Here is a 13,969-nt window from a genome sequence, read left to right on the forward strand (position 1 = left end):
TGACTGCAGTGGAAAGCTGGGTGGCGCCAGGACAGATAGGAAACATGACTGGGAAGTGCACGCATGCACTTATCTTATCTTCAGGAGGAGGAAAATCCAGGTTCAGAAAGTAAAACTCCTCCCCAGTATTTTCTTCCAGTCATCAGGATTTGCTAATTAGCACAACTCTTCAGGAGGTAGATCTAATCAGTGAAATCAGCTGGTTGAGTTCACGGGTGGAAGAAACACATGGCAGGACTTTTACTCTCTGACCCCTGGGGGCGCACTTTGGAGGGGAAGGGGCGGGGTTTGTCACTGAGCTGTTATTCCCTGTAGGAGCTGGACCTGAAGGTGAACCACTGACCTCCAGGGCGGAGTTTGGAGGAGAAGGGGTGGGGTTTGGAGGGGAAGGGGTTGGGTTTGAGCTGTTGTCACTGAGCTGTTATTCCCTGTAGGTGTCGGGCCTGAATGTGACCCACCGACCTCCGGGGCGGAGTTTGGAGGGGAAGGGGTGGGGTTTGAGCTGTTGTCACTGAGCTGTTATTCCCTGTAGGAGTCGGGCCTGAAGGTGAACCAGCCGGCCTCCTTCTCAGTGAGTCTGAACGGTGCCAGAGGCACCATAGATGCTAAAGTCCGCAGCCCCTCGGGAGCCCTGGAGGACTGCTGTGTCACCCAGATCGATGAGGGTGAGTGGGACAAGGTGGGGTAGGGTCTTCTGGGCATACAGTAACTTGGTAATTAATACAACAGAGGAAGAATGCTCTCTTTGATGCAATTTGATTTTATTGTTGATGGGTAACCAACCAAATTGGTGCATTGTTGTTCTGGTACATTTCCTGGTTAGCTTGAACCTCAAACATACACCTACAGGTCTAATGCTTAGGTGTTCTTTTGTGAAAAGTACATTTTGACATTTTGCTTTGCAGTCGCACTTAAATGAAGACTGTATTTTCAGGGCTGGAGTAGGACTGGGGTAGGGCTGGAGTAGGCCTGGAGTAGGCCTGGAGTAAGGATGGAGTAGGGCTGCAGTAGACGATCTCAGTCGTGTACCCGCTCAGGCCAGGGTTCTAGACGATGTTTTCCTCCCTTTTCCAGACAAGCACACGGTGCGCTTCCTCCCGCGGGAGAACGGAGTCCACGCCGTCGACGTGAAGTTTAACGGCTCCCATGTCCCGGGCAGCCCCTTCAAGATCCGCGTGGGCGACGCCAGCCAGGCTGGGGACCCGGGCTTGGTGTCCGCCTACGGGGCGGGGCTCGAGGGCGGTACTACAGGTGTGTTATTTTTAGGATATGTTCCGTTACCCAGGGTGTTTATGTCGGTGCACTGTTTCCCAAAATGTGTCTGCTGGTTTTCGTTCCAACCACAATGGCAATCCCAGAATTTTAGCAAGCTGTTAATTTCTTAATCTTTTTTTTTAGAACTTATCGACTCAATTTTTCCTTAAGTTCATTAAAACAAAGCAGACGTGGCTCAATATCATTTTGCTTTGTCTTTGAATCCTTAACTATTTGGTAGATAATTTTCATAGCCACGTGTCCATACGTTCACCATTTATAAGCCTGCTGATCCACCTTGGTCTAATTTGATCAGTTTAAATCCCGTTGCCTATTTTAGATAATTGTTTGCGATATAGCACAATGTGAACAATGGACTTGGTCTTCATGGCATACATATCTTTATCTGACACAATGTGGCTTAAGCGGGTAAATAATCCCTCTAAACATGAAAGACACCTAATTAAGGAAAGTGCTGCTGTGGTTGGAATGAAAACCAGCACATACAGAGGCCCCCCTGGACCGAGCGTGGGAACCACCATGTTATTGTCCATGGCCTTTAAGCCCTGCTGGGTGTGTCTTTGCTTGGGGAGCAGCCACGTTCCTGCCCTGCGGGGAGCAGGCACATTTCCCCCCTGGGGGGGCAGCTCTAACCCCAGTGTTCTCGTCTCAGGCTCTCCCTGCGAGTTCACCATAAACACCGGCTCGGCTGGGCGTGGCACCCTGGCTGTGACCATCGACGGCCCCTCCAAGGTGAAGATGGACTGCCAGGAGTGTCCGGAGGGCTACAGGGTCACCTACACCCCCATGGCCCCCGGGAACTACCTGATCTCCATTAAATACGGGGGGCCCTACCACATCGCGGGGAGCCCTTTCAAGGCCAAGGTCACTGGTGAGGGTCGTGAAGGGGCTGAGTTTGGAGAGGCCTGTAGGTAGAGCTCTGCTGGATCAAAGACAGGGTGGCAGTGTAGTATAATGGGTAAGGAGTTTGTCTTGTAACCTAAAGGTCACTGCCGTTGTACCCTTGAGCAAGGTACATAGCCGGCATTACTTCAGTATATATCCAGCTGTATAATTGGATACAATGTAAATGCTATGTAAAATGTTGTGTAAGTCACTCTGGATAAGAGCGTCTGCTAAATGCCTGTAATGACACTGTGACTGGGCGGAACAGTGGCTGCAATATACCGCTTGTCTCCAATACACCTGTACACTGCACTACCCAGCCATTCACAACCAAGTGTTTAATAATGACACTAATGGCTGTCCAAAGGTAAATTTAAGGTTCCTTTATCTTCTTGCATTTCGGAACTGCTGGTAATCCGTGTGTTAATGCATCATCAGCCACCTGCCCATTTGCGCTTTCAGGTTCCCGATTGGTCAGCAGCCTGAGCACGCATGAGACTACCTCAGTGCTGGTGGATGCCGTCTCGCGCAGTACCGCCGCGCGCCAGCAGGGGTCAGCGTGGCCATCCTCCGATGCCAGCTGTGCTGTGGCCAAGGGGTTGGGCCTGTCAAAGGCCTCCACAGGCCAAAAGAACAGCTTCAGTGTCGACTGCAGCAAAGCGGGTAATGTACAACAGGGGGCGCCTGAGATCCCTTAAACTGAACCTGCACAGTATGGATGGCCAGCGACCAGGGCCAGATCATCTAACCACAGTGTTCTTTGCTGTTGTCTTGGAGTATCAGTTGTCTTGGAGTATACTTGGAGTATTTTTTTTTTTTTTTCCTCAAGTCCTTGCATTATTGTGGATTTTACAGTTCCCAATGAGATAAAAGCTGTGGGTTTTTAGTTAACCTCACACACTGGTCCAGATCATTCATAGATATTCGAAAACCCTGGCAGGCCCACTGACTGTATGAGTGGGGTTCATCTATATCAGTGGTCTCCAGCCCTGGTCCTGGAGAGCTACAGGGTCTGCTGGTTTTCATAGTGATCTGCACTTCATGAATCAATTAGAGCAGTTGATTACACGGTTAACTCAACTTACCTGGTGTCTTGGGTCTCAACTGGGTGCTGATATTAAGGTGAAAACAAAAACCAGCAGACCCTGTAGCTCTCCAGGACCAGGGTTGGAGGCCACTGATCTATATGATTGTGCATGAGAATCTCAGTAGTGTCCTTCCAGACCGAATGACTGACTGCGTCCTCCCCGCCCCCTGTTCCTGCTTTCAGGGCGTGGCATGCTGCTGGTGGGCGTGGAGGGCCCCTCTGTGCCCTGCGAGGAGGTGGTGATCAGACACCTGGGGAGTCGTCTGTACAACGTGACGTACCAGCTGGTGCAGAAGGGCGAATACACGCTGGTGGTGAAGTGGGGTGACGACCACATCCCCGGGAGCCCCTTCCACATCACCGTGTGACCCTGCACACGGGAGCCCCACACCCCTCTCTCTCTTTCCTTTTCCCCTTCCCTCCTTATCTCACCCTTCCTTTCATTTCACTCACCAGAGAGAGAGAGAGAGGAGGTGCATTTTCACTGAATATCTGCTGCACTGTCTAGAACTACTTGGTTTCCTCAACGTTTTTCAAATTGTTTTGAAGAGGAGAAGACTGTTAAAACCACTTTATTTAGGCCAAAGGGACTCACTAACACGCTAATGTAGATTTTGCTGGTTATGGCCTGCTAGGGCATGGCTCAGTTTCTCCCTAGCATTAGAAAAGCATGTCGAATTTTAACGTGTGTGTGTTCAGCGCATCTGAAAGGTTGTTTCACACTGATATTCCGTTACCAGACCTATAACAGGAGAGCGAGGTGGGACAAGTATGCACTTTCTCAGATCAAACTGTGATTTTTAGCTAAAGGTTCAAGTTGCGAATGTCACTGACCATGAGAAAAAGTTTCTAAAAATACAAGTTTATTTCCTGCACTTCTCATCTCTGTTAAAATTCAATAGATGAATGAGGAAGGGACAATTATCGGCTAACTGGTGAATTGTAGCAATTAACAGAAGAAAACTTATCGTAAAATTGGACATCACATTAGGGTGAGATTTGTTTGTAAACTACGATGGGTTTAATTTAAGCATGGTAAGGTTATTAGAATTCTGATTTTGCAGGAAGTCACCACCCCTTCTTTTTATGTCCTTTTAATGTAACTGTTTAATGACTGTCAAAATAAAAGCAAAAATGTATGTTTTATGAGATGGGTTCTTAAACTGCTAAGCCATTGGAGTATGTTGATGCACAATAAACCTGTCTAAATGTATACCATTTGCGGCTTGAAATGTTTTTTTTTTTCTTCCTTTTTTATACACTTTTCCTTGTGCTGTAATTCAAGGTCCATATTTGTACAGTGCTTATGAAGGAAAATGGGGGAAATGGATTTTGGCTCCTTGTGTGCAGTTGGTCACCATATGGACAGTGGAAGCCTGGTCCTGTTCTGAGATACTTTATGAATACAGGCTCAGATTTTCAGACTTGCATTGCTGGCTGCTTCCTCAACAGAAAAATTATGATGTCATCAAACATGGAACCAGTATTTTGTAGCAGAAAGTCGCCTTTGGAAGCTACAGTTTACCCATTTGTCATTATTCTGGTCTAAAATTGAAACTGAACGAACAATTTATTTGATTCAAAAATGGCATGCAATCTTTCCAATCTAAAGGGACGTGCAGAATTTGAATGTATAACTATGGGGCGTGTATTGCTCTTCTGGTATGGATCATTTCATTGTGGTAATAAATATACATTTCCCACCACGTTACAGTAATGCGAACGCAGAAATCAACTCTTGGTAATGAGACCGAAAAACTGGCACATTAAAAATGAAGCACGTTAGAAAAATGAAGCATATTAAAATAATGAGTTAGCGATGGGGGTGTGAGTGTGTTGGCCTAGTATAACAGAATGGGCAACAAATGAATCATTCGAGGACATTTCTATACTGTAGACATTTCCACGGTGAATAAAGACGCCAATAAATCTGTTAAATATTTATTGATTGCAGATTTTCAATTGTAGTTTCAGGTGGAGGTGGTTAAATCTGACGGTCATAGTCCACATTCGATGAATTCAATGACTTTGCATGTGGAGCGGCTGGAGTCATGAAATACGTACCTTTGACCAAAACAAGAAGCTAACGCCCACTCTCATTGTTACGCTCTGAATCATTCCATACGTTTTTAAAAAAAATGCTATTTTCCCATATTCGGTGAAGGCCAGCTTTACCGCACGCCGTAACCTGCAGGCGGCGCAGACCGGATCAATCTGTGTTTGCTCTCCGCTCCAATGGCTCGTTCTGCTCTGCAGCCACGCCCTGGGATTTGTTTTTAGTCACGTGGTTGCTGTTAAATTAGAGAAGTAACAAATTTTAAAATCAAACAAAGATATCAAACGTTACTTTATTTCAAAATTGGCCATTTACGTGATTAAATGAAAGCTCCATACTCGCAGGAACTTCCGTGCTCCCTTTGAAGCTTCATACCAACCGGAACGTTTCCCTCCTTGCTTGGACGGTAAGTGAAAAACTAAGACGCGTACTTGCGCGTTAGCTAGTCTACGTAACTTACTTACAGTTACAGTTAGCTGCTAGCTAACTACAAAACAGAAAGGGGTTGGTCCAAAAATAGGGATTTTATCAGCTCAATGTAGTTTGCCAAGTAGCTGAACCGCCAAAATCCCCGAGGCCCATTTTAAAGACTTGGTAGTCATTTCTAACTAAAGGTAAGTGAAAATTGCTAACGTTGGTCTAGCTAGCTTAACTAACCGTTTCATTTGGATTTGGATCCGCTAATGTTAGCTAAACTAACTTCTTCGATACAATATCATACTAGTTATGATGCTACCGTTAGCTAGTTTAGATTACTGCTAGCAAATATCAACCTGATGTTAATTCATAGCTAAATGGCTACCGTCATTAAGTTCTAAAGCTAGCCAGCGAGCTCTGTGGCTTAATGACGGTAGACTAGCTACTTATCGATAGCTGCGAATTAACATCCGGTTGATATTTGTTGGCAATAATATAGCTAACGATAGCATCACAACTGTAGTATGATATTGTACCGAATAAGTTAGTTTAGGTAGATAACATTAGCATTAGTATTGCATTGGATCTATCCACAGCCAACGTAGCTGGCTAGTCTAACGCTATTCTGTAGATTTCATTGTGTTAGCAAGCTAGACCAATTTAGCAGTAGTCCAGTTTTCTAAGCTAACTTACTAGCTAGCCAAAATAACGAAAGTTAGCTTAGCCTACTAACCTAGATCGGTGCTCACTACAGCATTGACTAATTCAGATTTTAGCATTTTATTAGTTAATCACTAGCGCTGAACAAGTTGATTTGGAAGTTCAGTTAGTTTAGTGAGTCACCCTGCTGTTGAACCTGTAACGTTAACATAAAAAGCAGTGTTCTTTTTTAATCGGCCAGTTTACAAATGCCAAGTTGGCGCGCTACTCTAGCCAACATCAATCTATCCAAGTTATACTACGCCGTCGCTTCCTGCACTTGGAACTGTACTTCCCTAGGGTTTTCAACACGCTTGTCCCTCGTTACGGTTATACACTTTGTTGTACGTCGCTCTGGATATGAGCGTCTGACAAATGCCTGTAATGTAATTTTAGCTAGAGCTAGCGAAAGCTGGTTTGGCAGGTAGTCTAGCTAGAATCAGATATTATCATCCTATCTTCATTTTGTGTGATCTTATCGTAAACAATAGATTTAGTCTAGTTAGCATGTCCGTTCAGCTGTATCAATAAGTGTTTTAGTTAATGCTCTGCCTCTGGAAAGTTTTCGCTCAGCTCATTTTCGTTGCTAGTGTTGATGTTAACCAAACCAACAACTTCTGCGCTAACGTCAGCTAATTTATGTCTTGAAATCAATGTACTCTCCGTTAACTGGAGTTAGAAGAAAGGGACCGCCGCGCTAACCCGTCTCTTTCCCTGTTCGTTTTGTAGATCCGCTTAGCTGCAACCATGGCAGCCCTGAGTAGCAAGTCAGCTCAAGAAATCAGCGATTTACTGGACGACTATGGCATTAAACACGGCCCTATTGTCGGTGAGTCTTTGACGCCCTTCTCACTGTGTGTGTGTGTGTGCTTGTGAGAGAGAGAAACGACCAGGAAGTGGATATATTAATAACGGATTACTTAATTTGCCCACCCCCTGAGAAAGTTAAGTCACTAGGCTCAAGTGGCCACAGCACATATTTCTTAATGTATTTTTGCGAGTTAAGAGGCTCCTCCAGCTCCAGAATCATTAATCTTAAATAAGAAGTTGTGTAAAGTGTTACCAGGTTGAGAACTGAAGTAACATAAACGTCATACTGCATGTAGATGGCAATACTGTAGCTGAAGTGCCCTATATGTTAATTGGTTGTTCTTGATGCACAGTGTAATTTAATTCTGGAGTTTAGGAAAAGCAAGCTCTCCACAGTGGATGAACTGGGAGGAGAGTTTTAAATGAACGGACTCTATGCACAGTATAATCTTGGTGCTGAAATCCTAAGAGTTACTGATTGACTGGTCAGCCAAGCAGGGTGTGACATGGGGACAGGCAAAATTTATTATCATGAATGCTGTGAACACTGAAGTAGCAAAAGCAGTTCCTCCTCCTTTAAGCTCCTTATTTTGCAGTACATGGATTCTGGGGATGGACGGCGATATCTGGATCATATCTGCATCAGGCAATAATAGCGTCAAACAAACATCTGTATGGGCTGCCCAGCTGCCAGCTGTGCATTAAAATGCATGTTTTAAATTTGTCAGCAGACTGACAAATTCATTAACTCTTCTTAAAGCAGTTTAAATTGAATTGAGCTGGGTGGTCATAACAGCCTATAGACAGGCTGCTATAATATTGCGTATTATTGTGTTGTATCTTTTGCCAAGTCAATGTTCTAATAAAATCTAGCTTAGCACTTGTTTGATTATTGGTAATTCATTTCTAGAGTTAATTTATAACTGCAAAGTGAGAGCCTGTTAAAAAAATTATAAGGCTGTGGTAGTCCCAAGTAAACATTTCAAAAAAAATATTCTAATTACAATTGGGGCGTTTAACTTCACTTTCAGAGAAGGCTGTTTTGGGAGTAATAATGTTGTATGTTATGCGCATATAAATCCGTTTATGCTGTTTTGCTCCTTCCACTGTGAGCTTATATTGACAATCTTGTCATTTGTGTTGAGAGCACCGTGTCTCTTTCTGTGCAGATTCCACCCGTGGCCTTTATGAGAAGAAACTGAAGGCGGCCATGGCTGCGGACACTCCGGCGAAGCCATTATCTGAGAAGACCTACTACAGAGAGGAGGGTGAGTCAGAGAGCCCTGCACTGCACACGCTCCACACCTGCACTGCACTGCACTGCACTGCACTCGCTCTACAACTGCACTGCACACGCTCCACACCTGCATGCACTGCACCGCTTAAGCTGCATGCCCGCTCCACTGCCTGATGCAAGCTTACATTGCACGACGTCACATGCTGATGCACACGCTCTACAATCTGCTGCACACGTCCACGCCTGCTGCCTGCACACGCTTACAACTGCACTGCACAGCGCCACGCTGCACTCGGCTGCACACGCCCACACCTGCACTGACTGCACAACGCTCAAGCACCTGCACTGCACTCACACACTCTCAACTGCACACCATACGCACTGCACACGCTCCACACCTGCACTGCACTGCACACGCTCCACACCTGCACTGCACTGCACACGCTCTACAACTGCACTGCACATGCTCCACACCTGCACTGCACAAGCTCTACAACTGCACTGCACTGCACACGCTCTACACATGCACTGCACTGCACATGCTCCACACCTGCACTGCACTGCACATGCTCTACAACTGCACTGCACACACTCCACACCTGTACTGCACTGCACACGCTCTACACATGCACTGCACACGTTCTTCACCTGCACTGCACACGCTCTACACCTGCGCTGCACTGCACACTCTCTACACCTGCACTGCACTGCACACGCTCTACACCTGCACTGCAAACGCTCTACACCTGCACTGCACTGCATACGCTCTACACCTGCGCTGCACATGCTCTTCACCTGCACTGTAAATGGACTGCATTTATATAGCGCTTTTATCCAAAGCGCTTTACAATTGATGTATCTCATTCACCAGAGCAGTTAGGGGTTAGGTGTCTTGCTCAGGGACACTTCGACACGCCCAGGGCAGGGTTAGAACCGGCAACCCTCCGACTGCCAGACAACCGCTCTTACCTCCTGAGCTATGTCGCCCTGTCTAGAACTGTCTAGAACTGCTTGGTTTCCTCAATGTTTTTCAAATTATTTTGAAGAGGAGAGACCGTTAAAACCACTTTATGAGAAGAAGCTGAAGGCAGCCATGGCTGCGGACAGTCCGGCAAAGCCATTATCTGATAAGACCTACTACAGAGAGGAGGGTGAGTCAGAGAGCCCTGCACTGCACACGCTCCACACCTGCACTGCACTGCACACGCTCCACACCTGCACTGCACTGCACACGCTCCACACCTGCACTGCACTGCACACGCTCTACACCTGCACTGCACTGCACAGCGCTAACCTGCACGCACACTCCACACCTGCACTGCAGTCTACACTGCACTGCACTGCACAGCTCTACATAGCCTGCAAGCGTAACTGCACTCACACACTCCAACCTGCACTGCACGCACTCTAAACTACTGCCACACTCCATACTGCACTGCACACCTCTTCACCCTGCACTGCACACGCTCTGCCATGCCGGCACACACTTAACCTGCACTGCACATGCCTTTACCTGACTGCACTTCTACCTGCACTGCTCACACTGCATGCACTGCACCACTCTAACTGCACTGCACCCTTCTTTACGCACGCACACGCTCCATACCCTGCACGTCCACCTGCCACTGACACTACAATCACTGCATGCACACGCTCCACACGTGCACTGCACTGCACACACTCTAAACCTGCACTGCACACATTCTTCACCTGCACTGCACACGCTCCATACCTGCACTGCACACGCTCTTCACCTGCACTGCACTGCACACGCTCTTCACCTGCACTGCACTGCACACGTTCTACACCTGCACTGCACACGCTCTTCACCTGCGGACACACCTGCAAAGCCATTATCTGATAAGACTTACTACAGAGATGAGGGTGAGTCAGAGGCACTGCACTGCACACTCACGTCACCTGCACTATGTGACCAAAAGTATGTGGACGCCTGACGTCCAACGTCTAATCAAAAATTATGGGCATTAATATGGAGTTGATCCACCTTTTGCTGCTATAACAACCTCCATTCTTCTAGAAAGGCTGTGCACTAGATGCTGGAGCATTGCTGCTGGGATTTGTTTCCGTTCAGCCAGAAGAGCATGAGTTTGGTCGTGCAGTCATTGGGCGATTAGGCCTGGCTTACAGTTGGCTTTCTAATTTATCCCCAAGGTGTTGAATGGGGTTGAGGTCATGGCTCTGTGCAGGCCAGTCAAGTTCTTCCACACTGATCTCGTCAACCATTTCTGTATGAATCTCGCTGTGTGCCTGGGGGCATTGTCATGCTGAAACAGGAAAGGGCCTTCCCCAAACTGTTGCCACAAAGTTGGAAACACAGAATCATCTAGACTGTCTAGATTTACCTTCACTGGAACTAAGGGGCCTAGCCCAAACCACGAAAAACAGCCCCAGACCAAGGATTGTCCACGTACTTTTGGTCATGTCGTGTATGTGAAGGGATACCTAGACAACTTGGGTAATCATTTTATGCAGACATTAGTCAATTCTGAAACTCATTGACAATATGAAATTAATTTTGTATACTTTTTTCTTTTCTTCTGTTTTCCTAGAGGAGGAAATAACTTATGTTCATCGTCGTGTCCCAGTAAGTATCGTATTGTCGTGTCCTTTGCTGTGTTTTGTCTCAAGGGGGGCGGTTAATTATGCGGGTGATGTCACTTGTCTGACGAGGGGTTAATTGTGCGGTTGATGATGTCATAGCGGACCCCACAATGGCAGTGTCCCTCATGCCTGCGTTTTCTCTGTCCTGTTTCAGCTGAGAAGCGAGTTGGTTATGGATAGGTACGTACCTCCTGCTTTTCATTTGTACCCACAGTGTGGTTTTAACGTTGTGCTAAGGGTGTGCTAACCTTGTGTGAACATTGCGCTAACGTTGCGCTGCTTTTCTTTGTGCCAGTGGGAGGTCCTATTATACAAACACAGCTAACTACAGGGAGCCTGAAGATGAAAGTGGAGATCAGTAAGTGCTGTCTGTACGATCTGTGTTTTCACTCTCTGTGGGGGGGGGGGGGGGAGGGATACACCCATGAGAGAGTGCTTGGTTGGACAAAGCCAGAATTGGTAAATTGCCTCTAGTTCAGTGGTCTCCAACCCTGGTCCTGGAGAGCTACAGGGTCTGCTGGTTTTTGTTTTTACCATAAAATCAACACCCAGTTGAGACCCAAGACACCATGGTGAGTTGAGTTAACTGTGTAATCAACTGCTCTAATTGATTCATGAAGTGCAGATCACTATGAAAACCAGCAGACCCTGTAGCTCTCCAGGACCAGGGTTGGAGACCCTGATCCAGAGTGCACAGCATTCTGATTTTACACAGTAGAGCTGGGTGCTTGCTTGTTACAGGTTTACATGAGTGTATACAGTTGCATGTTTTCACATGTTCGTGTTTACATGAACTATTTGTGCAGCCGGACTTTCATTTCACAAGGGCCGTTCAGGTTAAGTACCACTCTCAAGAGAATAACAACAGTGTCCCATTTGGGATTTGAACCTGCAACCATCTGGTTGCCTCCCCTCGATGTCCTCACTGCATTTCCACCGCACCTGAATGTTGTGCCTGTAGTCAGAGTTTGTGTTCATACCTCTCCCCGCCCCCCAGGCCCAGCGTGTACCGGTCCGAGGCGCCCCAGCGGTACGTCTCGCAGTCCGAGGCGTCCCGCCGCTACGTCTCGCAGTCCCAGCCGCCGCTCGCGAGGTCCGCCCTCGCTGCCACGCCCCAGAAGGGGAGCGGCTCTCGCTCCGGCCGCCTCATCCCGCTCTGGCTGCAGTTCCTGGTCTTCCTGGTGGTGGCGGCGTTCCTGTATTACGTCTTCACCAGTATGGAGGCCCCCGAGAACAACCCCTTCAAAGGAGTCGAATGAGCGCTTTTTATTTTTGCTTTTATTTTTTTGCCCCCCCCTGGCATTCTTGTTTCTTTGATATGTTTTTAAACAAGTTTTTATACTCGGAACATTCAAAGCAGACTCTTTCCCCCGTGGCAGCCGGTGTTGCAATGAGTCGATAAGTCCTTTCCATTGTAAAGTTTTTAACTGCCGTGAGACGGTCAGTCTGACTGCGCAGCGCCTGTACAGGATTTTAATGGGTGTGCTGAAACATGAATTTTAAGGCCGCTGTGTATGAATTATATTTTGATATTTTATTACAACTGACATTGTTCACTTTATTTGTAAGTGATGGGATTGGGTGCTCGCAGCGCAACGCTGGCGGTGTTTTGGAATGCTAACTCTACGCGGTAGATGACATCACGTGCTTATCGGCCGCTAGCTCTCAGGCACTTTCTGATGTCACTGTCAGTCTCCGAGGCTTTAAAAAAAAAAAATCTAAACCCCATCCTGTCATGGACCTGGATCTGTCTCTCGTTAATGTCGAGAAGGTGTTGACCCGGGGCCTCTTGTCTCCCAAACTGATCCAGGAACAGTGGCTCTCTGGGCCCCAGATTACCCCCCTCCCCCCCCCTTCCCACAGCTTCTTAAGGTTGTGCCTTAGCCTTTAGGCTGCTTTGTCTTAAAAAACGGATGGGCAGCCATCGTCTATGTTCTTAGTATGGCGCCGTTTGTCTTTGGTAGTAATGTATTATGCTTGAGCGTTATCCTGGATTATATATGTTTTTTTCCCATTTTGTATGCATATGTCCTTTTTGTTTCTCTGGGTGCAGGTAGTATTCTGCGAATTCTCTGTTTCAGCATTAGATTTACATCTTTACATCTTTGCTGTAATGACACCTTAGGGTCTTTGTCCCCGAATTCCACAGCCGTTTTTTTACAGTAACTGTAATAAATGCTATATAAATACTATATAAATGCAGTCCATTACAGTGCTTTGTGGTCAGTTCCCATCCAGACCTGGGTACTTTCACCGCTAAAATTCCCACAGATGACTGACAACTTAAAAGAAACATCTATATTTAGTCGGATTGTTTTCAAATTTTTCCCGGTATCCAAAGTGTTAAAGTACTTCAACACACGTTACCCTTGGTCTGCAGCGATCTAACCATGTTGCTTGTTATTTTGCAGAAAGGAGAATAAATTCGCCTGGCTAAATTAGAGGCCAAAATGGGGTCAATGATATTGGTTTTATTTTCATGCTTTTCTCTGTGCCGCACTGCTCACTACTCTCTGCTGTATATGTAACGTCTCTGAATATGAATGCTTTGCTTTTCAGATGTATTCATGTTGACGCATTGGGTGATAATCCTGAATTTTCTTTTCTAGAAAGCATTTGACAGGAAAAAAAAAAAAAAAAATTTTGTGGTGCTGATTGTGATATGTATTTCACCCGAATAAATTCTGATTAAATTTTACTCCTAGAATTCCTCTTCCTGAACGTCGGCCTAAAGACTCTGGGATGCTCTTTAGATGCGGCCTGGCTTTGGCTTAAGAATGGTTTGTGTGCGAGTGACTCAAGAGTGTTTTACACAGTGAATCTATTGGCAATTCCTGTCCTGTCACAGAACACACAGTTTTACACATTCTGTAAAATTTTT

The 13,969-nt window shown here is 46.3% G+C and overlaps 2 protein-coding genes and 1 long non-coding RNA gene across 3 annotated transcripts in view; 2 read left to right on the forward strand and 1 right to left on the reverse strand.

The window, feature by feature from the left end:
* The window catches only part of LOC135235083 (filamin-A-like), a 51,111-nt gene extending 46,646 nt beyond the window's left edge, over positions 1-4,465 (forward strand). The window contains exons 44-48 of the mRNA XM_064300280.1: positions 533-665; positions 1,075-1,251; positions 1,928-2,146; positions 2,623-2,823; positions 3,431-4,465. Of these exons, the coding sequence (XP_064156350.1) occupies positions 533-665; positions 1,075-1,251; positions 1,928-2,146; positions 2,623-2,823; positions 3,431-3,615 (915 nt within the window). The 3' untranslated portion in view covers positions 3,616-4,465. The remainder of the gene's footprint in view (positions 1-532; positions 666-1,074; positions 1,252-1,927; positions 2,147-2,622; positions 2,824-3,430) is intronic.
* A 2,176-nt stretch (positions 4,466-6,641) lies between these two features.
* On the forward strand, positions 6,642-13,786 carry emd (emerin). The gene is made up of 8 exons (XM_064299736.1): positions 6,642-6,763; positions 7,149-7,248; positions 8,399-8,497; positions 9,513-9,617; positions 11,037-11,071; positions 11,243-11,268; positions 11,384-11,446; positions 12,086-13,786. The coding sequence occupies exons 2-8, from the start codon at positions 7,167-7,169 to the stop codon at positions 12,345-12,347; spliced, it is 672 nt and encodes a 223-aa protein (XP_064155806.1). The 5' UTR covers positions 6,642-6,763; positions 7,149-7,166; the 3' UTR covers positions 12,348-13,786.
* Positions 8,386-8,991, reverse strand: LOC135234798 (uncharacterized). Its single transcript, XR_010324203.1, has 2 exons — positions 8,892-8,991; positions 8,386-8,593 (listed from the first exon to the last, which is right to left on the reverse strand). It is a non-coding gene; the product is annotated as an uncharacterized LOC135234798 (long non-coding RNA).
* Positions 13,787-13,969: the final 183 nt, after the last annotated feature.

The sequence above is a fragment of the Anguilla rostrata genome, chromosome 11 (genome assembly GCF_018555375.3).
Source record: "Anguilla rostrata isolate EN2019 chromosome 11, ASM1855537v3, whole genome shotgun sequence".
Lineage (NCBI taxonomy): Eukaryota > Metazoa > Chordata > Actinopteri > Anguilliformes > Anguillidae > Anguilla > Anguilla rostrata.